This window comes from Dunckerocampus dactyliophorus, chromosome 7, assembly GCF_027744805.1.
Source record: "Dunckerocampus dactyliophorus isolate RoL2022-P2 chromosome 7, RoL_Ddac_1.1, whole genome shotgun sequence".
Classification (NCBI taxonomy): Eukaryota; Metazoa; Chordata; class Actinopteri; order Syngnathiformes; family Syngnathidae; genus Dunckerocampus; species Dunckerocampus dactyliophorus.
This window is the reverse complement of record NC_072825.1, coordinates 9,443,600-9,470,325: the sequence shown is the minus strand read 5'-3', so window position 1 is coordinate 9,470,325 and position 26,726 is coordinate 9,443,600. Positions and strand designations below refer to the sequence as shown.

Here is a 26,726-nt window from a genome sequence, read left to right as displayed (position 1 = left end):
AGATTCTCTTTATGTCTTTGGCCTTCCTCTAAACCTCTTGTGGAGGGTGTACAAATGATTGGAGGGGTGGGGGGAATGAGTCGTCGTGAAAGTGTGATGCTACATGATGCGAGGTTAAAATGAACGTCTCCTCAACATGCTTTTTTTTCCCCATCTTTTATTTGCCACAAAAAATGTACAAAACCAAAATTCATTAAATACTTAATATGAGAAAGATGAGGGGAGCTCTCTCGAAGATCATAAGACAACTTCCGTTTTCCATCACACTTCCTTTTTTTTCATTTTCCGAAAACAAAAAAAAACTCATAATAAATGAAACCGCAATCTTCAGCATTCATCCCATACACTAATATAGTAGAATAACAATAATAATGGTGTAAAGCTATAGGAAACAACACTTCACTCCTCTCTTCTACCCTCCTTTCTCGTTGTCGTCTTCACAGCCGATTCGGCGTGCGGCCTTCAGGCGCCGTAGACACTCTCGTTGCTGTAGGTCATGTAGAGGAACAGGTCTTCTTCGTGGTGCTCCTGGAAGGCGACATTAACCAAGTCACATTTTCCTGCTCGTTCAATTCTTACTCCATTAAGTGACCTGTTTTTACAAATACACTAAGTCCACAACTTACAAACACAACTGGTTCCAGACGACCGTACTTATGTTGAATTGTTCTTAAGTAGGGGAAAAGGTAATATTACCAATGATATAGGTACTACATGTACGTGCATACATATACAGTATATGTGTATGTATGTAAATATGAGTTTGGATGCAGTAGTAATATTAAACGAGGATAATTAATGGAAAAAAACAATAATAAAAGTGATATAATAATACGTGATGATAAATGTTATTTACCTTTGAAGAGGAGTGGCCGGAGTTGGAGTTGGAGGAGGAGTTATTGAAAAAAAGGACAAATGTCGTCGTTAGACTCTTCTAAAAGAGGTAGTGTTCTGTGGGTGGTGTAGAATTAAGCAGGCCTATTAACTCTTCATAAACTTTAATCACACGCTCTGTCCGGGTTGTATAATTTAGCTTTCCATTTAGCTTTATCTCCCCAGCGTCTAACTCTTCCTCTGTTGGTCCCATTAGCTCTAGCTGCCTCTGTTGGTCCCATTAGCAGTGTCACAGTGCCCTCTACTGGTCAAGCATGTACAGTAGCAGTATAAATACTGATTGCGCGACTACAAAACAAAATAAAATAAAATATAGACCAGTCGGCTTGTGTTGGTATCCGCGAGTGTTCGCTAGTCGAATGTTCGTAAGTTGGGAACCTAGTGTATATACTCCACATGCTCTAATTATAGCCAGGCCAATAAATATGAAAACTCAAAAAAAAAATTTTTTTTTCACTTTAATAATGATTTGGAGTGTATGAGAACGTAGAAAGGAAAACGTAGCTCCCTTTGACCACACGCTTATTAAGTGTCAAACACTTGTGTTAGTGGTAAACAACGTGACTGCAGTACACCCATGACATGTTGGTCACCGCCTACCTGACCGTGTGTGTGCATGTGTGTGGCAACAAATGCAGTTACCTCATAGACAGCTGAGAGAGGCGAGCTGGAGGGGGGCAGGGAGTTGTTGACAAAGAAGAAGAGTGCCTCCTCTGGTCTCAAGGAAACACGCTGACGGATCAAGAAGCACAACTGGCCCACTGAGGGAAGTCGCATGCGGTGCGCATTTCATGTCATGTGATTGGGAAGAAACAGAAAGCAAAAATGATGATCTCCAACAAGCCTAGTCAACTAAACTGTTCCAGGGGCCTCATTTACACATTTTTTCTGTGTGTGTACAAACTCAATGCCAAGGATGTCAGCACAGTAACAAACATTGTCATGAATAAAGCAACAAGTCACCGGCAAACATCGTCTATATGTTAAACATCAACTGCAAAAATGCTAGTCAATGATCCTCTATTTGACAGAAGCACTCGGTTTTGGGTTTTTTTGGCTGGTGCAAAGAAAAAAAAGCTCAATTTTATGGCCTCCGTTCATGCCCATGTGCCGCAAGTTGAAGAGGACTATAATCACTTAATAATAGTCATTGCTTTTGAAAAAAAAAAAGAAAAAGAAATAAATACAAAAAATACATAAGAAATACAAAAAATACAAAAATAAAACAAATTTTGTGCTTTTACAAGTCACCTGTTAAATCTGAGGGCACCAAGTATTTCTTTTTATCCAGTTCAGGAGCTCGAGACCTCTGGGCCCTCTCCACTATGATCTGTTTTAAAAGATTACATCAAAATCTGTTTAATAGTTCATTAGTGTCACAAATACACAAAAGTTGTTGTTTGCAGTCATGCCCACCGGTATCTTGTCAGGATGCTTGGACCGAACCCGCTCTCCCTCTGCTCTCCTCACCTCCAGCGGTACCGAGCGCTGGTACTGACTCCCCATCTGTGCACAACATCGGACAACAGCTTTATTTTATTTATTGCGCAGACAAATACGAGAGGATGACATCACCGGCCAGCGCTTACGTCATCACGTGATGCTGACCGCTCACGGAACAGGATTTTGTAGAAATTTACCGGTACTTAACCTCTTGACATATAAGGATATGTTTTGTTGTCAGACATAAAATACATTGGCATGAACAAAAAAATGAAGAATTGAATCATTTTCGTTCCTCGTTCCATCAAGCAAATTTTAAAATGAGGTGCCCACTGAACTCTACTACTGGAATGGCCCCGATCGCTTGCTGCGCATTGGAGGCCTGAAGCCACCGGAAGTATAGAAGTCGCCATGTTGTTTCACCCAAAACAAGAACGCCTAAGAACTAAGACGAGTTCGAGATGCCGTCTTGTGCTTCTATTGATTGCACAAATCATGATACTCGTGAAAATCGCAAGAAGGGACTTACATTTCACAGGTAGGTAAATGCTTATAAATAATAAAAATAGTTTAAAAAAAATAGATACTTTAAATCTGTAAGCATCTTTTCATCTAAGTAGTTGTAAATGACCCCTTATTCTCCTTTAGATTTCCACACTGCAATGCTCAACTTCTAAAGCAATGGGTAGTAAATATGCGGAGAGACAGGTGGATTCCTGCAGCCAGATCGCAACTCTGTTCAAGCCATTTCACCGAGGAGAACTTCGACAGGACCGGCCAGACTGTTAGATTGCGACAAAATGCAGTTCCAACTACATTTGACTTTCCTGATCATCTTCTAAAGGTATGCGTTGCATTTAACTTTGATACTACGTAGATCCTTATCATAACAAATACCTTGTGAACACTGAAATTGAGTTGTTATGCATTGTAATTTCACACCATAGAGGTAGGAAAAACCTTAAACTGGAGGGAAATTGTGAGATTTGGGTCTAGTAAATTTTCACTGTTTCAATGGAATTTTTGTTAATCCGTGTTAATTTTTATACCGAACCATAATAAATGTAGTGAATGAAGATACTGTACATGTATGTGTATGCGTGTGTGCTTTTTTGGGTAAAGCAAGATGGCCGACCAATAGCTTCATGCGGTCAGCCGTGACGCCCCTTCCAGTAGTATAGAGTTCAGTGGTGCTGCCATACCACACAGCTTGCACTCATTTCAAAATAAAAGCATAACCAGTTGTTACACAAAAGTTTGTCATTGTTACTATATAAATATAACATCTCATGTGCCTTCATATTGCCAAATATAGCATGCTGTGAAACCGTAACATCACCCATTCCATCACCTTTTGGAATTTGGCGTAAAAATGTGATTTGATGGTGCAAAATATACCATTATAATTTTGTGCTAGCCGTGCTACCTTAGCTAGCAGTAGTTGGCGGGGTTGAAGTGACAGTAAACAATAACAACCGATTAAAGTTACAAATGCCCTTTTTGTCCAACTATGGCCAGCAATTTCTCTCACATTTGCCACATTTTAACTCAAATTTGTGCGTCGAAACAGAAAAAGAATAAAATGGTTATCAGACAATAACAAGGCCACGTCACTTGCGACAACAACAATGGCCGTGTAGACCGCCCACTAAACGTGATTTGACAAGACAACAACATCTCCATAAACAACCTCATCGACTGCAGCAACTGTTAGAAGCCACCCTATACTGTGGAATAATGTACTAACTCTTTGACGATGACCGAGTAATGGTTTCTGCTTACGTACCTTTGACAGTAAAATGACTTTCGACTCAAGCACCAAGCAAAAATCCTCCACTTGTCCCTTCCCTAAATTCCTTCAAAGTAACTATTCTAGAAAAGGAAATACGGTTCAAATGTTTACTGAGACGCCACAAATAAAGATGTCGACTGCCTACCTCAACGAAAACAACACGGCTCGGCCCCGCCCATGTTTTTGACCAATTACAGACGACCCTACGAGAATTTAGACCAACAAGATTGCACCACTGGAAGGCTGACTATGATTCCATTGGTTGGGTCACCCAAACAGTCGACCGGCTATCCGCCAATCAACGTTTCAGAACCGACTGGTTGGCACGCCCACTCAGGGTTACGTGCGGTGCGTGCTTGCAGTGGGTGCTTTGCGTCAGCGTGCTCTCAACAGGACAGAACCTGCAAAACGAATTCCAGTGCAGACAGAAAATTGTGTACAGTCTTGATTGACAAACGCATTGATAAGAACTGTATTTTATCATGAATCTTGTGGCTCATGTTTATTGGTGTGACTGTACAGTATTGCAACAAATCTTTGTAAAGGCATTTCTGATCCAGTTATTGTACTGGATCACATAATAGCCATGACAAAAAAACCTTCAGTATGATGCACAGTATTTAAATGTGCTGAATTTATTGAAACATATTCACTGTGTAACCTAAACATTCTGTACATGTGAGAAGTTGCACCCAGTCAGGTCTCCTGCATGCAGGGACTCATGTTGCAGTAAAACATTCATCTTAAAGTAATATTTTCCATCCTACTCAATATACAAATGCAATATGCTTTACTCTTTAAAACACATATTATAGGCACACACTTGTGAAGAGCCCTCATTCAGGTATGCATTGCTCCAAAGCCAGCATATATTGTGGTTTTCTGCAGGGCATAAATCCCCATTAGCAGACGTGGATGTTCACTCTCCACTCTGTCCAGCTGGAGCTGTGAAGCATATCATGCTCGGGAAGTCTTTTCATTTCAATCTGGATGTCTGTGAGTGGCTTTTTAGTCCTGCTCATACTGCAGCTGTGGCTGTGGTGAGTTTGAGGGCATCCGATAGGTTGCGCTGTTGGACTCTGGAGTTGCTAATCAACTCCAAATGCAGCTCTTGCACCCATCCACGATGCCGATCGGACAGTCTGGTGCCCTCTACCCAATCTGTCAAGGGACAAACCGATGGTAAGCACAATTCAACACGTCCGAAAAGTGTTACGAAGAAGCAGAGCTTATTCATCGTACCCCTCTTCTCCATGTCTCATGACTATTGAAATGAAGTGCAAGTTTCTTCTAATTAACTGAATTCAATGAAAGGTGAGGTATGAAGATGTTCTTACGGTCGCTGCTTTGCTGGTGCACCAGTATGATATCAGCTTTTTCTAAAGACATCTCATCGGGCTGCTGGGCGACGAAGGCTCTGATACACTGCATCTGTGGGAAATCTGCAAAGAAAGATAAAAGTTAAATATAAAGACACAGCTGAGTCATAATTACTTATATAATAGGCACTTTTAGGAATTTAAGCGTCAAAGTGGATGACGAGAACGTGAGAGCTTTGGCGGGGAAATCCATCGTGTACTTGCGTGCATGTCATTAAGCTGACACGCTAAGTGTTATTGGCGCTAGAACAACTACAACATGGAATGAGGCTAAAGTTGATGAGCAATGTTCATCCAAAAGTGGCAACATTAGCTACAGCTGAGATCCAAATCCTACCAAATGCATGATTGTAGACAATGACTCAATATCCCACCAGGCATATTAAATTGAGAAATTCAGGGTTGTCCAAACTTTTACCTCAAGGGCCTCATACAAATGTAATTAAAGTAAATTGATAATTTTTCCACCAAGCTATACTAAGCAATTATTCATTAAAGTTATTGGTTCTTGGTGACATGATAAATCATTCAGGATTTTGCATCATTCAGAAACAAGAGAACAGCAAACGGTACGAATCTGACATACTAAATCTTTATAGTATAGGAGTAATGTACAAGTGAACCATTAGTAATCTTATTAGTACCGTCAAACCTCCGTTTTTGAACGCCCCAGTTTTCGTACGATTAGGTTTTGTCTAAAATTTTCACAAAAATGTTGCCTTTGTTTTCGCACAGTTTTGCAAAAGACAAAACTACTGTACTCGCAAAACGGAGTGTCCAAACAAAGCACCCTACGTGTTGCTGACTTTCATTAATTAAAAATAAAATAATCATTTTGACTGTTCAGTTAGTGTTGCCTCTGTATCATTGCACATTATTATTTTTTGGATGAGGAATTACCTGCTAGCAGTGTGCAAGCTTTATATTTAATATTAATATCTTATACTTTAATCATTAAAGCTGTTTATGCAAAGCTAAGCAGTTTTATCTTTTGCATTTTTCTGCAAAAACCAATGTACATGCCGAACTGGAGTACCATTACACCCCTAGTGTTCAGTAAAAAAAAAAAAAAAAAAGCATCTTATGTGATGATAACTGTATTTTATAACTGATATGTTACGTGACTGCATGTCTTGTTAATATAGTAAAAAGTGACACTTGATCACATTAAGAGGAGTTAATGATTCATCAAGGATGGTGACGTTACTTGCAGCAAACGACCATAGACACCAGGAAGCATGAGTCACCTTGCGCGGAAGAAAAATCAATTTCAGCATGAGGCCGGGAAAGTGCAGATATCCAGCGTAGCTTATCACTCCTGAAGGAAATAAATGAAACAAAATGAATACATCTTCTGGTCACCATTTTTTTAAGTCAGGCAAACCAATGTTGTGTCTTACTGTGTGTCAGTCCTCAGCAGCAGCGACTTGTGCGACATGTGCAGCCTGAACAGATTCTTCTGCAGGGAATGAAGTTTGACGCGGCAGTTCTCCGCACGCAGTTCTGCCACGGGGGCGTGGTCTATCACCGTGTACCTCCCACTTCTTGGAAGAAGAATGATAAAGAAAACATGAGGAGGCGGAAGGAAGCGGATTGATAAAACTGACAAGGTGGTGATGGTAGAACAGGATGTAGTAAATGTTAATTAATGCCATGAGTGATGATGAATCAAACTGTAAAAGCAAGCTGACTCACTCTTTTTGTTGTGAGAGCAGCAGGTAGTCGTTGAATAAGTGCATGTAAATATTCCTCTCTGTGTCTTTTAGGGAAAAGTCCATCAGTTCGGTGACTGGTCCTTCTCGCACCAACCTCCGAGATTGACTGACGAGAGGAAGAGTCTGCAGCAAGCAAGGCACACAAATGCCACGTTATGTTACTACGCTGTTAGAAATACTGTACAAAGGATCCTTTATCAGTCCTTGAACGCATCACTTACCCTGCACTCAAAGTCCACTTTCGAGCTTAGCGCCACCAATGACTCAATGCTTTTCATTTGAGAGATGCTGTCATTGCTTTCTTGGATCAGCTAGAGGGCAGAAGAGAGTTAGGGTGCTGGTAAGGTTCATTTTGTCAAGTGTGATCACAAACATCCAAACCCTTGTGGTCAAGCTTAAGAGATGGGTTTGGGCCTGCTTTGGTGCAGTTCAGTTCACTTGAGCTCAAATAAGACAGCAGCACGGACCAAAGGGCATGGACCGGTGTTAAAATGACAGCAAAAAGCATGCATGCAAATGACAAATATGTACGAGAAAATGTGTGGAAGTCTCTCTACTATGCTCTCTCCTTCTGTGTGTGTGAGACAACATCATTCTTTAAAAGTATATTTAGTGAAATCTGAGCTTATAAATATAGCACAACATAAAAATAACCTATGTATTTTACCCAGCAGACAGCATTTGGGTTTGGAATATTTGAGTTACGTTGTGTCACGTATGCCTCAAAAGCTGTCCAAGCAAGTCCTTACTTAGTTCAGTCCTTTACTGGTCAGCCTTTGGTCTCGTGACAAAAACACCAGCGTGAATGCTAAGCAAACCGCGCCAAGACCAGTAAGGACAAAACCTGCATTTACTGAATACCATAACATTATAAAGTCTCATAAAGACTCTAATATAGACGGGCAGAATTTACCTTCTCTAGAAGTTTCAGGGCTTTAATGGCTTGCATCGCATCTGCAGTACCAGGGGTTGTTCTCTTCACAATGTTCTGGAACATAGACAACATGTACTTGTTATAGGGGAAACGAAAAGGAGTAGGAAGACAATCCTAAGGTTGTACAATTTGGAATGGGACCAACAGTGTAAGGAAATATGACTCTAAAAGTAGCTAAAATAATGGCCCACATTTTGCTTTTTCTTTGGCTTTGTGAAGATCAGAAGAGGAGAAGAAAAAAATAGGAAGAAGTATAGACTCATGGTCAAAACAATAAGACTTGTTAAGTCACTTGTTAAGGCGGCAGCATCTTGTGTTTCCGTATTAAAACTCCATCCTCTCCTATGGTAAAAAAGGCTTCAAAATCCAAACAAACCTGGACCAGCAGCTTAATTCTTGTAATTCTTTGGAATGGCAGGACGAGGAAGGAACGAAGAGGAAGTCTTTGACAAACGGGACTCCTCTCTAACTTTTCGACAATGCGTTTGAAGCCTTGATTCTCATTCCTGAAATACACACACAGCAACAAGAGGTTATGCAGTGCAAAAAGTACAGAGTAGTTTAATCAATGTGTCAAGAGTGTCTTACATGAGTCTCTGGTAGGTGGTGTCCTGATAGGACTGGTTGGTGAGGTAGGGTACATAAACCAGCCTGAAGCGCTGACATTGGCGAGCAATGATGTCACACACTGTAAAGTGCATGATGTCCGACTCGAGACGCTCCTCCAGCTTTGATAAGAAGCTAAAAACAGCAAAACACATTAAATAAACCTTATTAAAAGAAGATCATATGGATATTTTGTGTCATTCAGGTTTTATTTACAAGCCTTTTTGGTGTGTTGAATGAGTATAGGTCAAATTTGCCGGGAATTTAATCTCTGTTCCTAATCAGCCTAAAATGGCAACACTTGGCAAAAATCTACAGTTGCTCATCGCGTCAAAAAATGTTCCATTAAAAATGTCATTTTTAATTTCACATTTATCTAAATTATTTCAATCTATTGTGTTAACTATTCAAACATGCATGTTAGGGTAATAGATGACTCTAAATTGTCCATAGGTATAAATGTGAGTGTAAATGGTTATCTATATGTGCCCTGTGCAGTATACCCCCACGGCCCTATTAAGGACAAGCGGCATAGAAAATGAATGAATGAATAAATGTCAACAATTAAATTTGGACTACTGGCCTTTCCATTTTTTATTTTCATATTTGCTCACCAGATGGCACTACTTTTTCCCCCAATCAAAGCATGCAGCAAATAAAACATTGACTAATACGTAATACATTTACAGTAAAACAGTTTTTGGGGAGCAGATATTTTTAATTATAATTTTTTTTTTTAAATCTGACAACAGATGGTTTGAAATATAAGTAAATATGAATCTACTTCATAAAAATGCATTTTATTAAACCTATTTGGGGGTTAAAAAAATAAATATATACATACAACCCTGATTACAAATTTATTTTTGCCCATCATCCACAATCCTTATGTGAGACATGAACACATATGTCTCTCTTTTCTGTGTGTTTTAAAGATATAAAAACAGACAAAAAGAGCCAGTTCATATAAAGTGGCCCGAAAAATTCTCCAAAAAGCGCCAACAACGCTCAATTTATATATGTGACGTGCATATTAACCAAGCTACAGCGACATTATTATTACTATTAACATTGTTACACCAATCAAACTACATTACTGACACTTCACCATACCACACCACCTAGCTACTAGCCGGCTAGTGACTAGAGTCACCAAAGACTTGCCCCGGAGCGCGCCAGCGTCGTGCTCACAACACCTCAGACACAACCAAATGGTAAGGCTACATATTTCAGCTTCCGCCATTGCTGCTGTGTCATTTTAATTCTGAGTTTGGAAAAGTTAACGCTAGGTGTAGGCGCTCGGTTCTACTAAGTTGCCAAGGGAAATCAATGCGCTGAGCAAGTTCCGGTAATGCTTGGAATGGCCGAAATACACAAAATACTATAAGTATTACATGTTATCATGAATGTAATAGTTACAACATGATCAAAGCATGTATATAAAACGTTGTTGGAGGCGTTAATAGCGGTATGTGTAGACGGCATAGGTGTATCCCATTACATGCACTACTGTGCTGTAGCTTTTTATACCTTTAAAATGCATAGAAATGAGAAAGACATAGATGTTCATGTCTCATAATGATTGTGGATGATATACACAGTAAAAACATTTTTTGAAATTCTTTCAAGAGGCAACAGTGCAAAATATGTATTCTTGCCATTTTTTAACTGGTCTTAAAATTTTGACCTGGAGTGTATATAATTATAATATAAATGTATGGTAATTAATATTTGATATGTGCATTTCAGGCTGAAGTACAGTAGTTTTTAAAAGGCTGACTCGTTTAAAAGTGGAAACTAAATATATCAGCAGTTCGGAAACTGACATTTTTTGTCATTAGGGACAAGTAATGAGGACATTTGAAGGCCCTCTTTAGGGTTAAGTATAAATACATCTAAATTGGAGTTTAATCCAAACGTTCTTGCACCCTGTAGCATCATGTCTGACCTGTGGCTGATGGCACGGACGTCAGCCAGACGAGAAAACAGCCAGTTCCGATCCTGGGTGGTCAACAGCGCCCCCAGCTGTTTGGACTTAACAAAATGCTCGACAACGATGTCCAGACTGCGGCAGTAGGACGCCTCAGAGGTCACCACTTCAAATCGCACCTTTAGTGAAAAGGAGAGGAACGTAGACGTTAACATTGAGAGTTGATGAGTGATGCCTGCTCTGCTTTCGCTGAGGTTTGTTTTTTTTTTACTTCTTTGACTGGAAGACAAGTTGCACAACAAGTGGAAGTGAGCCTAACTGGCAAAGGCAGACGCTGCCAGAGAAAGCAATTTGCGAAATTTCATCTGTAAGGAGAAGGATGGGGAAAGCCCACTATTTCTTGTAGTCTTCGTTAGTAGCCTGAGATGTGGGGTAATAACAGTTGCTAACGTCACGCCCAACTTAAAACGAAACAGTGGCAGCTGATGTGAAATGACGCTCAAAAACAGTCTGATGGGCTATACAGTAATCTCTCTAGACATACAATACAATAACACCGCTACAGTCCCCTTTACACTCATATTACCCAATATAATAGATATAATCAGAGAAAATAAGCCATTTAAGATATAAATAAGACTCATGCTTGTGTTTATTTCAGTAAATGTCTTCTGGACGTGTCGACAGGAAGTGATGTCGGGGATTCAGAGTTGAGTTTTAGTTGGAGTACGGCCACAATAGTACCCCATGTTATCATTATGATTATGATGACATTATTATATTATTGTTATGATTGTGACTGTTGTGAGATAATTCAAACCCTGCAATTATTGTTGTTGGGAGCGACCAAGTCTAGTGTGTTACTCGTGACACCACGTTGCCCGTGTAGACCACAGTTCATCAACGTTTTTAATCCCTTAAACTGTATTTGTATTTTCATTTAAGTAATTTTTATGCTTGAAAATGCCTAATTTAGGTTAAGAATACATCAAAATTGCTTAATACACTTTTTTTTTTTTTTTAAATAATAGTAGGCCGTAGTTAGGACATGCCTGTACTATACATGATCCAAGGGCAAGGGTTAAACTTAAGGTTTAAAAATTCTACTTACAATATAAAAAAGCTTGTTGGATAGATACACACCGTCTCAAGCGGACTTCCTGTTGGTTTAACAGAATGTGTTCCTGAGACTTTTTTGTACGGCTACTTGTGCTATAAATGCCTACCAAATTTCATACTGCTAGGTTAAACCGCCTTCAGAGGCTTTTTTGTTTTGTTTTGTTAAACATCCGTAAACCCTATCAGATGGAAATTTTTCATCAGAATCAATGCCTGCGAAAAATAAAAATAATAATGACTAAACAAAGCGGATGGCTTTATATTCTAGTATATGTACGGGCTTTATACATTTTGGATTTTTGTGCAAAAAGGCAACATCATGGTAAAACAAGAAAATAATTTGGAAAAAAAACATCAGAAGTGCCCCCTTTGAGGTGTGGTCACAATGCTTTGGAAGACATGCTAGCATACATGTAAAACATATACCCTTAAAGTTTTATAATCATTAGACAAATTGATACTAATGACTTAAGAGTAAATAGTTGCTAAGTACCGCCCATTTTGCTTGATGGTGGCCATGTTTTTCCAACCAATCTTGCTCACGTTTTACAGACATGGGCTTGTTGGTCCCCTGAAGGTGTGCGCCAAATTTTGTGGTGATTCGGGTAAGCAGCTTAAAGTTCCAGTGTGTTTATTCAGAGCACACTGTGAGAAGTACAAGTCAATCCGAATTTAGGGGGTCAAACTATTAGGGTTTCATAACAGCACCACCATGTGGTGTCTTTGTCAGGAAAATAATAGCACAGAAAACACAGTAGGGATACATGTTTTGATAAATGCTGACCCTTTTGCGTGAAGCGGTTCATGAGAAGAAGCTTACACAATCGAATACATACATATCCAGACAGTCTCTTTAGCACCTAATGTGGTATTTTACAAACTTAGAACCAATTACTGGTAAATATGATTACAGATCATCTATTCTGTTAGTTTGGGGCCCAGGCAGTAAAAAAAAACAAAAACAAACAGTCTGGGGACTGCTATGGTATGCTGAGATGTACTGACCAGCATTATATACTGTAAGTATATATATGTCAGCACACGTCAAACACACAATGCGGCACTGGCAGCATATCCGATATGTACAGTATTTCCTTCCGTGTGTGACTTACCTCCTGCAGGCGCCTCTCGTCTTCCGTGAGGTCCTCCAGCTCGCTGCTGTTCCTGACACCTGGCAGCTCTCGCCACAGCGTGGACGACTGTGTGAGCGAAATGGAGAGCCGCGGGGAGGAAGGTCTGCCCTCATTCTTGGGCTGCTCCGGCAGAGGCAAACTTCTGACACTGGTGATGGAGCCTGTGTGGGCCAAGGAGTGGGGGTGCGGGACGGGGGGCAGCGGGAGAGGCCTGCGGGCCAGAGGCGGCGACGGAGCCGGAGAGGCCGAACTGTCCTCACTGACCGAGATGACATCGGAAGAGCGAGACTGGCTCAGGATCTCAAAGTTCTGGGCCGCCTCGCTGTACTGCTGGTAGAGTTGTGCCGCATCTGTGTGGATGGGGGGGTACATTGAGGTTGTGGTCAAACTTGGGGTTTGGTACTCTAGTCCCAACAAATATAGTAACTAGTAACAAAAAATATAAAACAAACAAAAAAACACTTTTGTCATTAGACCAAAGTAAAGAACATGTGTATAAAGGACTTGAGTAGGCAGCCTTTATGACATATTACATGACATATATCAAAAATCCACATCTAAATGCTGTCTGATGGCCGTAAAATACATATTTGTCCATTCAGCTGTATTACAAATGTATTTTGTGTATGCTTCCAATCGTTTTTAACATGTTCCAAGTAAAAATCGCAGAATTTGGACATTTCCTGATCTAATACAGGACAGAAACATAAGATGAGGCTGCCGCAAGCGTCTCTTCTGGGCTTAGTGCACAAGCCCTCCCTACCATCTGAGTGCACTCAGTGACTGTCTGCTTGTGGCTAAAAATCTTATTATACACCATGACTTGCTACAGCCCGTGTAATGTCTTTAACGTTGGTATGGCATCATTATTCTTGCTAATCGCACAACACCTAACGGAGGCACTTGCAGTACTGGCTTCATCCTGAGGGGCGGGGATGTGCACTAGCTGGAAGGTGCTTGCCACTGCCGTTATTCCATAGAGAGGAAAATCCAGCATTTTTTTTGACAACTGAAGAGCAGCAAACCAAATGCAAGATATTGTTATTCTCTGCTGAATGAATTAATGACTTTGACCGCCAAGATGGAGGATGATATGACCAAGCTCACCAGAAGGTGGTCAGACTTTTACAACAGACGTATCAGAGTTAGCCTGGCGAGTATAAATAAATGGGACTAGTATAGAGTAAAAAGTATAGCAAATAGTACAGTACAAAATATTCAGTATTGGAAAACATTAACCAAAGAATAATATTCTCTTCTTTTTATTGTTATCCCCTTCATGAGCAACTTGTATTAACATTAAAAAAAACTTCAAGAGAGTCAGTGCCTCATCAGCCATGAACCTCACCACCTGTCACTGCTTTTAACCGAACCAAACATGACAAATGTGAACGCACACTAAATGTGAGTAAACTCGTGCAAAAAGAGGATGTTAGTGGAAAAAAAGAGGTACAGGAAGTAAAAGAGTCTAGAGGCTAGAAATGAGGAGTTGTATGCATTCCATTTACACAGACTTGCCGGAATGCAAAATCGCAGCTGCAGTTGTTTTTGAATATGAATGCTTGTACAAACCCGCCTGCACCTCACAAACACACACACATATGTATATGTATACACACACACACACACAATGTCTCAACACACTCATGCTCCACTTTTAACAACATCTGTGTGAGCCAGATAGCACAGAGGCCTTGTTTGGCATGTAACATTTTTGCTTTCGTTTAAGGCCATTTCAATCTAAATTTTGTGTGAGGAGGAGGCGGTAGAAGTTCCTGTGAGGCTGTGTTTTTGACGAAATGAATCACAGCGCGCTGAAGGGAAATGAACGAGTGTGTCACGCTTTTTCCCGTCTGCACGCACACGCCGCTGATACAATCTGAAGACACCCAGCTGACAGTTAAAAACACCCAATTAAGATTTATTAGGAAATGACTCCGAAAATGAACTGGAGTGGACTGCTCCCTCGCAGTCTATGCATCCTTTTCAGGTGCCCACACTAGACCCAATTTATAACGTCAACATATACTGTACATCAGGGGTCACCAACGTTTTTCCTTGTGAGAGCTACTTTTACAAAATGAAAATGGCCAGGAGCTACTCATTTTTGTAACATTTTCAGAGCTTATTTTAAACCCAAACAAAGCTAATATGCTGGTTTTACCAGAACATTAACAAAATGCTGGTGTCCACAAGTCACATTTTGTATTTCAGAATGCATTTCTTTCTACTGTTCTTTCATTATTAACTGAAAACCTGAATGAAAAGCAGGCTTGCGGGCACCTCATGTGGTTGTGGGGGGCTACCTGGTGCCCGTGGGCACCACGTTGGTGACCCCTGCTGTACATAAACCGAGAACACATTAATTTATTACAACAAACCAAGGACACACACACACACCCACACCCCTTTCGGACATGTTGAATAGTGTAAACGTGATGTTCCTTACTTGTTAAGTATGTCTAAAACAAACTATTACCACCTGTGAACCGTAGTGAATAATGAGCAAGACAAAATAACCCTGGTGGTACATTCTGCAGGAAGATGATGATTTATCTTATTTTTGCTCACTTTAATTTATTAAAGCACACCTGATTTGAAGTGTGTACCACGTTTTAATTTTTTTTTTGCAGTACATAGAAAAAGAAGGAAGTAACTACCATACTAACTTCTACTTCAGTACATTTTATATCAGTTACTTTTTTTCATCAAAGTAACTCTACAATTACTTGATTATTGTAGTACTCATTCCACCTCTGATCAAAACCCATTTGTCAAGAACTTGTGTGACCCGTAACCCATTTGGGGTCAGCCAGTTGGAAAGTAAAGTATAAATACTCACTGAAAAACTTTGAGTTCCTTCTTCGTCTTCCGATTGTGTCCAAAACATTCCTACAGTTGCAGAAAAAATAACAGAAAAAGTTTTAAAAAATGTAAGTAACCTAATTTAAAAAACAACAACAACAACAACAACAGGTATTTACTCTTGTAAAGTTGACTTTTGGACTCACCTCAGCTCCACCTCTCCCCAGCTTTTACAGCGGTCATCCCCATCGTCTGGAACAAGAAAGTGTCCACTTGTCATAACATTATACAACAGCATTCCCATTCAACAAATAAATAGTGTAAAGTAGTCGAGTTCGTAAGCAACGGTGACTGACTGATCCAACCTTCTGCTGCAGGGTGTATGTCTCATATGAGGATCTACAGCAGCTTTTTCAGCTCTATGCCCCCACCTCCACTTATCTCCACCCACAGCCTACAGTGTTACCTGTGACGCAGTTGCATTTTGGAAGTCAGATTTTTTTATTCTGCCCTCAGATATTTTTTTGGGTGAGTGATAAGGTGACAAAATGATGTAAAATACTGGAAACATGAGGCATGACATTCAATCAGTCAGCGAAAGAACACAATCAAGGGTTGTGCTGATTAAAAGAGCATCATTTAAGACAGGGGTGTCCAAAGTACAGCTTGGAGCCATTTGTGGCCTGTTGCACATTCTAAAAGTATAATTAAACAAGAAAACCAACAACAAAAACTGAAAAAAGTTCATACTAATGTTCAAACTAATAATACTAGTATGATTTGTCACTTATGAGACAAATCTATGATGCCAGCTGTTTTCTGGTTTTACAACATTAAAAATATCAAAATGGCCCCCCATGTCCTATTTTTTGGACACCCCTGATTTAAGACAAAAAAAAAAATCACTGCTGATTGGCCTCCACTTTTTTTTTTTTTTTTTTTTTTTACCTGTTGTAGTGAATATTCGAGTTCTGCGATCCCTTGCAACACCTTCCTCCTCCTCCACCTCCTCTTCCACCTCTACAAGCTCCTCGTTTCTTCTCTCAGTGGTTTTACGGATCCCCCGTCTCCTCAAACGAGCCTGGGGACCCAAATCTCGGAAACTGCAGGTGCTCGTTAGAGTCCCACCTCCCAGTGTTCTGGCCGTCGGCTCTGCTCCGTCTGCGCTATCCCCGTCAGATTCTGACTCTAAGCTACACTCACTCCCCTCATCCTGCTTTTCTTCTCCTTCTGCCTCCTCCTCATCATCAGGGCCCTCTGTGGAGGGGATGAGGAGATCCGGCTGAGACTCATAGTTGAGAATGGGGCAGCTGCTAGGCTTATACAGCGTGTTGCTCACACACAAATACATCTCCACTTCCTTCTGTCTGCTTGCTTCTTTATCTGTCTCGGCTTTCTTAACCTCATCGTCTGTCTCCTCAGTCATTTTCACATCTATGACTACCTCCTCAGAGTGGATATCAGGCTCAGTGTCTTTATCCGTCTCCGGGTTGTGATCCTCCTTCCTCTCAGTGTCTAGCAATGTGTCAGAGTGAGTGTATGCAGATGTGTCAGCATGCATGGCTGAGAGCTGGTCAGCATGCATGTGTCGTCGGCCCTGCCCCGTACCTCTCAACCCTTCCACCTCCGGCTCTTCGTCCTCCGGCTCTTGCTCCGAGTGTGAGCTATCGAAATGCATCTCCGCAGTCTCCTGTGTGACCTCGTCCACTTGGCTCTCCTCAGGTTGGGTGAGGCCTTGTACGCCTGAGCTGGGGTCATCTATCACATCTTCCCCTGAGTGTCCAAGGATCTCCCGCACCACACTTTTAGCCCACTTAAGATGTGGGGCTTGGGAATGCCGCTTAGGCTCCTCAGACATGCTCCAGGCGCCGCTCATTCGGATCCGAATGGCTTCCTTCTCCTCTGGGCTCATGGCTTCAATATTAATACCTTCCAAGGCGGGGAGAATTTGCTCAAAAGTCACCTGAGAGTAAACGTCAGCATAAGGATTACTCGGGAGAGGCGAGTGTCGATCCCTCTCGGCCATTTGTTTATTCCTCTCCCTCCACTCCATGAGGAGCTTTTCAGTCCGAGAGTCTCTTTTCATGGGCCCAATCTCAGCATAGGGGTGCTCCACTTTCCTGGCTTTCATTCTGGGATCCTGGTCTGGAAGATATCCAGCAGCAGGAGTCTCCGTACACTTGTTGCTGTCCCTGTCAGCCTCCTTGTTGCTGTTCAATAGGTATTCGTCACTCCTCCTCTGTGTCAGGTGCAGGTCATGTGGAGGTTGCAGGCTGACATCATCTCCGCTATGATGAAGACTTTCTGAAAGGAGGTTGTCCCTTTCCTCGTCGTCCATGCGCTCAGCTTGTGACGGTGACATCCCATCAGGCTTCGCTCGCGTTTGCCCGATCACGCAGAAGACGTACTTCGGCTTCTTTTCCCTCCCTTCTAGCTCCTCCTCATTAGCATAGTCCTCCTTTGTCCACCCATCAGAGGAAGGGGCGTTGCTCGCATCCCCGCCCTCCCAAAAGTCCTGACAGTCCACAAACTCCTCTCGCTCGTCCTCATCGTCTCCGCCACTGGATACAGTCACAAAGCCGTCCTCTGCCGAGGGCACTCTGTCTTGCCTCCACCCTGCCTCACTTCCTCCTTCGCTCCCGGCCTCGTTCTCTCTGTCACTCTCCTCACTGTTGTCCTCTGCATCTCTCCTCCAGCTACCTCCAATCTTCCATTCATTTTCACGCTTCTCTGACTCCCCCTGGACCTGCTCCCCTTGGTCTACATTCACCTCCTCTCTGTCTTTGCCCCTCCTGTGCTCATGTCTCCAACTTTCAACGTGTCCCCTCTGTGCTTCTCCCTCTTTTTCTTCTTCTTCCTTCCGCTCTCTGTCTAAGTCATCCTCCACAGAGGACTCTTTGCTATTATAGCTCCTCTGTGGTTCTAACCACATCCGTCTCTGCTCGGTGGCTGCCATCTCTTTCTCACTTCTCCTTTGCTCTCTCTTTGCCCTCTGCGCACTCTTCCTGTCATCCCGCTCGCTCGCCCCTTCCCCTTCATAGTTGTCTCTGCCCGGCGTGCGTCTAGTGTCATTGTCCATGTCGCTGCTCCACTCACCGCTGCTCTGAGCTCTCGGCGGAGCCCTAGGGGCCGCCTCCTTGAGGGTTGTGTCATTCCACCTACGGTCAGCCTCTCTTTCCTGTCTTTGCCTTTCCTTCCTGGGCTCATTCACTCTGCGGCGCTCCTTCTCTTTCTTGTCACTCGACCATCCTCTCCCGTCCCCATATGGCTCCCTCTCCTCCCCCCGCCTAGCTCTGTCTGCTTCTCTGCGTCCCTGCAGGTCCCTGCTCTTGCTGTCCCCCTCACTTCTGCTATGTTGATATGTCAACTCGTCTCGCTCTCTGTTGTCCCTTGCTCTGTCCCGCCTCATCTCCCGCTCGTAGTCGTCTCCCTCACTCCTCGTCCCTCCACCTCTCCTGTGGGTCCTCTCCCGCTCCTTCCTATCCGGATGAATCTCCCTCTGTCTCTGACTGCGTGGGGATGGTGTCCTGGTTCTTTTGCCTCCCATTTCAAAGTCTCTCCTGTTGTCTCGGAGAGCAGCATTGGACTCTTGATATCTTTGCCTGGATTTCTCATAGTTTCTCCCATCTTCTTTTGCCCGTCTACGGACATTGTCGCTTTCTCTTCCCCTTTCCCTCAGCCAAACTTGCTCTCTTTCCCGCTCCCTGCCGTCTGTCTCCATCCTGCTTGGTCTGTCTCTTTGGCGCCTGTGCTCACGGCTTTCATCCCTTTCACCGCTTCTTCTTCGCATCCTGGGAAACGTGTCGCCTTTTTTCATCCCCCGCTCCATCTCCCTCTCAAATTCCCTTTCCACATTAGACAGTAACCTTCCATTTCTCCTGTCATCCTCTTGCCTCTTGCCCCTCCACTCCCGCTCAGCCTCCCATGGTCTGGACGAGGGGCCTCTGTCTCGCTCATAGTGCCTCTCCCGTGGGTCCGTATCTTTGTATCTGGATTTGTCTCTCATTTTCTCCTGTTCCCGATCCCTCCGTAACTCTTCCTTTCGGTTACTTTCCCGCTCTGACTGAGCAGTCATGGCTGGCCTGGGACTGGGGTCCATGGAGTGTCTTCCACCTGGCTGAAGCTTGCGGTCAGGCGTGTTTATGTTTAAGAAAGAGTCGAAGAGGGTGCAGCTTGGCCTTTTGGTCCCCATGGTAGCATAATTTGGAAAACCTTAAAGACATTTCAGGCTGGTTTAGTCCCAAGTTGAATATGCATCTTACATAATCAAGTGCAAACTTCAACATGCTTTGCTGCAACAACTTAAGACTGCTGTAGGTTTCGGGCTAGTTTTACACCGCTAAGAGGTAAGTGATAGCTTTATTCACTCTCCTTGCAGTTTAAATCCCCAAAAATTAACACACAACCCATAGAAAAGGTGACACCCACTTACAGTTTACTAAGAAAGCTGCACAAACCTGCAAAGCACAGCATACCAAATAAGGCCTTTGAGAAAGCAAGGGCCTGTTACACATAGGCACGGTATTTAACACATAAGTCACGACATAACACAGAAAGAAAAAAAATCACAAACAGTATTTATGTGTGTGAAAGAGAAGCCACTCACCTAAATGTGAAGTTGTGGGGAGAGCTGGCCTCTCCCGCCTCCTTGTCCAGCTCAGCTCTCAAGCATGGGATTGCACAACACACAAGTATGCATTCTCTGCTTTCACATTGTCATAGGTGACATATTGCTACATTCCAAATGTGTTTCAAAATGAAGCTAGCGCTGGTGAAAAAGCCTAATGTTTACGCCTGAGCTCTCCTCACTTTCCACTCTCGATAGCTGCTCTCTCCACCTCTCTCCTTCCTTCTTCAAATTCCCAAGCAAGTCTCAACAGATTGACACTTATCTTTTCCCCTCCTCCACCTCCTTCACCCCCGTGCCTTGTCCTCTAAAGTATGTGCTCTCACTGAACAGCTCTCTCATAAATCAAGCAAAAAGTCTGCAGGGTCTTGTCCACTCTTCCCTCCCCTTCGCCTACCAAGCTGCAGTGTGAAACCCCCTGGAAGAAAAATACTCAAGCCGTCGGTTTAAGACCGTCCTGGCCCATTCTTCTCTCACCAAACACAGGAAGTACACCTCCTTGGTGTTTCACGCTCTTGGAGAAGCTGATTGGTTAATACCGACTAGCCGGGTGTGGCCGCACAACACACAGACACACAGCCAGGTGAGTTGATAATAGACGGGAGATTGGGGGGAGGGGAGAACGAGGCCTAAATAAAAATAGCTTGCCTTGAGTGTACAGGACTAGAAAGGTTTTTTTTTTAAATAATTACTTCAAACAGATTTTGCAGGTGGAGAAAGAAGCAACAATAACAACAAATTGAACTTCAAGTGATTCAAACCATTCTGTTCAAATGGACAGTTTGTATTATAGAAGGCTATGTTTGTTTAATTCTATGTACTCATAAATTTCCCAAGTCCACTGTACATTCCTCATTTCCAAACTGGATCTTGGCAGACTGGATTGAGAAACTGCCATTTTTAGCAGCCTTCTTCCTCCAAGGAAATGCATCAAGAAGGGGCTCATATGGTAATTTTAGTTTGGGAACATTTGTAATGCAAACTGACCTCTTTGTCATCTGCGTTATCCGGATGGGTCGTCCTCTTGATCAGGACAACAATGGTCATGCAATGCAAGACCAGTGCCTTTCAAGATACACACAAAAACACAAAAGGCTAATCTTGTTTTGCAAAAGGCCAACTGATCAGTATTTGCTTATCATCCTAATCTTGATGTTCTTATTGTGGTAGCATAAAACTGCATTAATTCAGGCAGTCTGACCAAAGTCTAATGAGCCCAACAATCTGAAACAGGCAACGAAATTGCTTTTAATGAAAAGAAATGCAATACAATGCTGTTGCTGAAAACCTACCTCTTTCACTGGCATTCAACAAAGACTGAACAAGCATAATAATTTTATTTTGTATGTTTTATAGTTTTTAGCTAAACTCGCTGTCTATGTGTGGTTATTTATATATTGCTGGATTTTATTTGTCTCATTGTCTACATAGCTTGTGCAGCACTTTGGTCAAGCCTCGTTGTTTTCAAATGTGCTATAAAAATAAAGTTGACGTGACTTGACTACAGTATTGCTTCAAAGTTACTACAGTATGTGTTGATTCATTGTAGTCCAAGCAATTGAAAATAACCCCATGAAGAACAATATTAACTGCCACAGAGAGAACATTCAACAGGCCATTTTGAAGTGTTGTTGAAAATATAGTTCTAATCGTAATAATCACATACTTATCGCCATTTATAGTCTTTGTTGTTCAAACGTTTAGGAGAAAAATATTTCAATTTCATTCCCAGCATCGACTATTAGTGTCATTCGTTGCAGACACGTTTCCGGTCAGCTGACGTTACGTAGGGGAAGATCGCTGTTGTCATTGGACGCTTTGGTCAGGTGACGATACGTTTAGTTTCACTTCCGCACTTCGGAACTATTCCACTCCGATTTGTATTCTGTTATCACGTCGGATGACGTTTCAAACAGTTATCACACGAAAAAGATCGTCGTCGTACAGGAACCAGCGCATTTGAAGCCTAGTGTAATTATGTGTTTGTTTATATACGGCAGGACAAATTAAAAGCGAGACTTTTTTTGCTAAAGTCAGCCAGGAAGTGGCTTTAGTGCAAGGAGACTCGCTGCATCAGTTGTAAAGCTGTCAGCTAACTTCTACAACGCTGTTAAAGCAGAAATAATGCAGGTACGTGCACAACACTTTGCTCAGACCTTTTACATGCCTCTTGTTTTGTTTCTCGTGACCCTTTACGCTTTATCATCGTTACCTCAAAAGTTGATACTCGCAATAAAGTACATGCATAAATAGAATATATTCCGTTCATATTGTACTTTGCATGCACTTTGCCGACCTATGGGGATATACTATGTTAATACATTATCTTGGGGTTCAGTATGTTGAATAATGCATGAGTCATTGGATCTCTCCAACATTAGTAGTACTGTGTGTATCCCATAATCAATTCAGTAACATGTAAAAACCCATCATTTTGTCGGCTAAGTTGTATTAATAATATTTTCATGTGACAATGGCAGGTGTTGACCTATCCCTGTCGAAGGCCTCTCCTGGTTTGGACACTGGTGGTTCAGTTATTCCTGCAAGGAAGCGGGACGTATGCCGACGACGCCACCGACAACTGTAAACTCGTCTTTGAGTCCGAGTCTGAACGGAAGGTCCTCCGACAAATAGAGACGCTCGCCCACAAAAAGTTAGAGACACACCCCAGATGTGGGTTTGACGTTAAAATGTCCATAAACCGTAAACTTCTTCTTCTGATAGTTTCACAGCGGAGACACAGATTGGAGAGGACAAGTACTCGTACATGTTCCAGCTGTGTGGCGACGCAGGAGGAATTCCGGGAGCCGGCGTCATTCAAGTGGACAACCAGAAGACGGGAGCGAAGATAACTGTGATTGGCTTGTACAATGCAACAGAGGTTATAGGAGGAAGTGAGTATACACAGAAAAGCAGTCGCTGGAAAATCTTACAACATCATTCCTTACATTCATCCCCTTGAAGGTTATTTTAGTATTGCTATTGTAGGCTGTGATGTATTGGCCAGTCTCACCAACTGTGCTTCTCTAGTTCCTATAATTTTGAATAGCGAACATCCTGTGGAGATAAATGACATAAAATACTTCCTCCATTAGCAAAGTTACCTTTACAGCATTGCGGTCACTCCTGATGCTATGCTATGACATATTTACCAGCTATGACACACAACACAAGATTCTATTTTAATGCTTCTTGTGTGCGCATCCTCTCATATTTATATAATAGAAGCGGGTGCTTTCCTGAGTGAAGCACAAAAAAGGGGCTATCGAGAATCGCATTATGTTCCGTTTTTATCTTACAGGTGACTATGTGTGGTTGGTCTATGGAAACGGAGAAAAATACGACACCCACTGCTCCAAAGAACAGAGAAAAGCCTTTGTGATGATTTTTTGCAACCGAGATTTGGACTTGGTATGTCAGTGGAGTTGGAACAAAGACAAGCATATACAAAAATCTATGCTGGTGGTTGGAGAGAAACCATGCATTTATTTCCGATCCATTGCAGGATCTCCTATCATTTTTGATACCTTATTTTTTATTAGCAAGTGTCATATGGAGTTGCCTTGTACTTTCCCAGGGCCAGCTGGAGGTGGTTCAGGAGAACAGGGAACGGGAGCAGAACTGCTACTACCAGTTCAAGCTGGAGTCCAGTGCTGTGTGTCCACCTCTTGAATCCAAGCTCAGCGCCGGTACCATCATACTCATCATGTGAGGGAATCAGAAGAGACGACGTACAGAGTATTGCAGTATCTTGTTAAGGGACAATACCACAGGAAGTAATCATGAATATACTTTAAAGTAGTCTGTGTACAGCTTGCATAGCAGTATTGATTTACTATCCAATGAAAATGAGTCAAACCACAGCCATTGTTAGTGAGTAGCAAGATAATTGTGTCTTGCCTTCATGCTCGTGGTAGCGTCATAGTCAGGGTTGCATGAATGCTGCTGGCACTGTGGCGCTGCGGCTCATTGATAAAAACATGAAAGAAAGTATTGACACTTTGGCCACAATTTGAACATGCAAAACAAGTGAACACCCCAGAGTGAACTTGTCTAAAGTGTTCATTTAGTGGGAGTACCATTGTTATCCAGCTCTGCCTTAATCCTCTTGGGCATGGAAATCACCTGCACTACACAAGTTGTTACTGGAATCCTCCACCACGCCTCCATGATGACATCACTGATGGAGCTGGTGGATGTTAGACACCTTGCCCTCCTGCCCCTTCCTTCCTTCCGCTTGAGGATGCCCCACAGGTGCTCAGTTGGGTTCAGGTCTGGAGCAAACATACTGTACTTGGCCACTCCATTCCACCTTCAGCTTCCTCAGCAAAGCACTTGTCATCTTGGTGGTGTGTTTGGGATCCTTATCATGAAACTGTTACGCAGCCCAGGTTCCTAAGGGAGAGGATCATTCTCTGCTTGACAATATCATAGTGTATGTTGGGATTCATGTCTCCTCTCAATGAACTGCAGCTCCCCAGTGCCGGCAGCACTCGTGCAACCCCAGACCATGGTGCTTGACTTTAGGCAAGACTGCGTTGCCAGCTATTTTGACAATAATGTCTGTGTTTTCAGCGAATAGTCATTCTATACTGCTATACAAGCACGGACTACAAAAGTGTATAAAAGTTTACTTTCTTTAGTATTGTCCTTTAACAAGGTATAATTAAAATGTTTGCTGAAATGTGAGGGGTGTATTTACTTTAGTGGAGGAATAGGCCAGTCATTGCCATCTCTGATTACAGAGCTTTCTGTCTTCTGACTGTTTACCTCATCGGAGGTTTCCTCTATCAGCGGCTCATTGTCGGGGCCAAAGGCATGGACCAGTTCCCCAATTATGCCTTCTGGGTGGAGGTTGGCAATCTCTCTGCAGTAAGTCCAACTCATAGAGGACATTGTGGCATCACCAACTAAAAAAAAAAAAAAATCACTAATCCTTCTCTTAACAGGACGGTTGTGACTTTGTATGCCGCTCTCGGGATCGAGAGGAACCCCCTACCTACAGGGGAGTGGCCACGGAACCTTTAGAGGAGGAGCCCGAAGAGCGAGATGACCACTTATTACCCATGTGACCTCACAGAGTGTGCATCCATTTTCACTGTGTGACAAGTTTGATAAACTGCTTGTAGACAAACTTAGTTATTGTACCGATTTCAATTTGGGGAGGCTGGGGAACCATGCAGATGCCATGGAGAGCGGCTTAGTGACCTCCGCACCTCATTCAATGACTGATTCATGAGGTTTCGCCTCTAGAAATGTGACAGGAAGTTTTGTTTCTACCTGATGCAATTTACACGATATTTTCCTTTTTTCCTGCCTATGTTTTGAGTATAGGTCCGTATAGGGTAAAAAACTGCTGCTCTTGTACTCTGCCCTTAATAACTGTAATTTAGGATGGCTTCAATAATGTGAATGTTTAATTTTGAGGGCAGTCCTCATTCTATTCACCAAGGTCAACAGAATGTGCTATGATTGGTATGCAGTCTACACATTTGATTCAAGAGCAAACACACTCGTCCAAAAGTTTTACCCGTACATCTCTTTGGAGTTTTGCTAATAAAAGTAAATATACAGATATGGTATATGATGGTAAATTATGCATTTTTTGTTTAATTAAATATTTATACAGATATATTTTGATAAAATAAATGCACTCTCACAGCAAATAACCAAAGCTGATGATAGCAAAGCTCTTTAATACTAATGATATTACTATAGATAGATGGTCCTAGTTCACCATTAACTAACCATTAAACAACACAAAAGTTGTTGGATAGTGGTAACAAGAGCACTTCCCTGGTATTGGTATTGTACACTGTACATTTTGGAATGTGGTGGTGAGAGCTTAAAGCCAGCTTGTCAAACTTAATGGAAAATCATGTTGAGAATTTTCAGTATGTTACTTTGCTTTTCCGTTTGCTTTAATTTCATGCTTTGTGTTATGTATATTATTGTTTCATTGAATTTAGATTTGAGTCGTGGCTCGAAAGCATCACTCATACATGTTTGCAAAAGTCAACATTTAACAGGGAAGGAAGCTTTTTTTTGTTCAAGCCAAATTTCTGTTGAAAAATTGTGTATCGGATGACATTTGGACATTTTCTGTACAGTATGCAGTGGTGTTTGAATAAAAATGTTTCATGCAGACTACAGTTACCACGTATATGGGTAAGTGGTAATATATTTTTTATGTGACAATAACATGAATACACTCAGAAGATTGATTATTGAGTAGTATGTTTCTCTGCAGTTTTACAACAGCAGAATACAACCACAATTATAATAAAGTAGTAATTGAGCACCTTTACAACATGAAAACAAATATTTTGTTGATCATTTTCAATTGGAC

General features: G+C 42.0%; 3 protein-coding genes across 5 annotated transcripts; 1 reads left to right on the top strand and 2 right to left on the bottom strand.

Moving 5' to 3' along the window:
• Positions 1-160: 160 nt before the first annotated feature.
• On the bottom strand, positions 161-4,313 carry zgc:92606 (uncharacterized protein LOC100000242 homolog). The gene is made up of 5 exons (XM_054781981.1): positions 4,124-4,313; positions 2,311-2,400; positions 2,146-2,224; positions 1,537-1,655; positions 161-528 (listed from the first exon to the last, which is right to left on the bottom strand). Exons 2-5 carry the CDS (start codon positions 2,398-2,400, stop codon positions 463-465), a joined length of 354 nt encoding a protein of 117 aa, XP_054637956.1. The 5' UTR covers positions 4,124-4,313; the 3' UTR covers positions 161-462.
• Positions 4,314-4,607: 294 nt separating this feature from the next.
• arhgef5 (Rho guanine nucleotide exchange factor (GEF) 5) lies at positions 4,608-22,146 on the bottom strand. 3 transcript variants are annotated; one of them, XM_054781977.1, is made up of 16 exons: positions 22,044-22,146; positions 20,357-21,442; positions 16,699-19,962; positions 15,957-16,002; positions 15,788-15,837; positions 12,925-13,295; positions 10,712-10,872; positions 8,746-8,898; positions 8,534-8,663; positions 8,137-8,211; positions 7,445-7,534; positions 7,204-7,346; positions 6,909-7,052; positions 6,756-6,826; positions 5,467-5,571; positions 4,608-5,290 (listed from the first exon to the last, which is right to left on the bottom strand). In XM_054781977.1, the coding sequence occupies exons 3-16, from the start codon at positions 19,940-19,942 to the stop codon at positions 5,148-5,150; spliced, it is 4,926 nt and encodes a 1,641-aa protein (XP_054637952.1). In that variant the 5' UTR covers positions 19,943-19,962; positions 20,357-21,442; positions 22,044-22,146; the 3' UTR covers positions 4,608-5,147. The 3 variants fall into 3 exon arrangements, with proteins under 3 accessions (XP_054637952.1, XP_054637954.1, XP_054637953.1); XM_054781979.1 differs by having other exon boundaries at positions 17,359-19,962; XM_054781978.1 differs by having other exon boundaries at positions 20,357-22,093.
• Positions 22,147-22,220: 74 nt separating this feature from the next.
• m6pr (mannose-6-phosphate receptor (cation dependent)) lies at positions 22,221-26,530 on the top strand. Its single transcript, XM_054781807.1, has 7 exons — positions 22,221-22,507; positions 22,858-23,030; positions 23,102-23,271; positions 23,679-23,788; positions 23,955-24,085; positions 25,123-25,249; positions 25,327-26,530. The coding sequence occupies exons 1-7, from the start codon at positions 22,502-22,504 to the stop codon at positions 25,447-25,449; spliced, it is 840 nt and encodes a 279-aa protein (XP_054637782.1). The 5' UTR covers positions 22,221-22,501; the 3' UTR covers positions 25,450-26,530.
• Positions 26,531-26,726: the final 196 nt, after the last annotated feature.

Coding starts and splice junctions, on each gene's coding strand:
- m6pr (XM_054781807.1), top strand. Junction 23,789..23,954: donor GCAACCGAGATTTGGACTTG/GTATGTCAGTGG, acceptor GTACTTTCCCAG/GGCCAGCTGGAGGTGGTTCA. Junction 24,086..25,122: donor GGTACCATCATACTCATCAT/GTGAGGGAATCA, acceptor CTCTGATTACAG/AGCTTTCTGTCTTCTGACTG.
- zgc:92606 (XM_054781981.1), bottom strand. CDS start 2,400: ATGGGGAGTCAGTACCAGCGCTCGGTACCGCTGGAGGTGAGGAGAGCA. Junction 2,225..2,310: donor AGCATCCTGACAAGATACCG/GTGGGCATGACT, acceptor CTTTTAAAACAG/ATCATAGTGGAGAGGGCCCA. Junction 1,656..2,145: donor GGTGCCCTCAGATTTAACAG/GTGACTTGTAAA, acceptor GACTTCCCTCAG/TGGGCCAGTTGTGCTTCTTG.
- arhgef5 (XM_054781977.1), bottom strand. CDS start 19,942: ATGGGGACCAAAAGGCCAAGCTGCACCCTCTTCGACTCTTTCTTAAAC. Junction 8,899..10,711: donor GTCCGTGCCATCAGCCACAG/GTCAGACATGAT, acceptor TGCTGTTTTTAG/CTTCTTATCAAAGCTGGAGG. Junction 5,572..6,755: donor TGATTTTTCTTCCGCGCAAG/GTGACTCATGCT, acceptor CTTTCTTTGCAG/ATTTCCCACAGATGCAGTGT.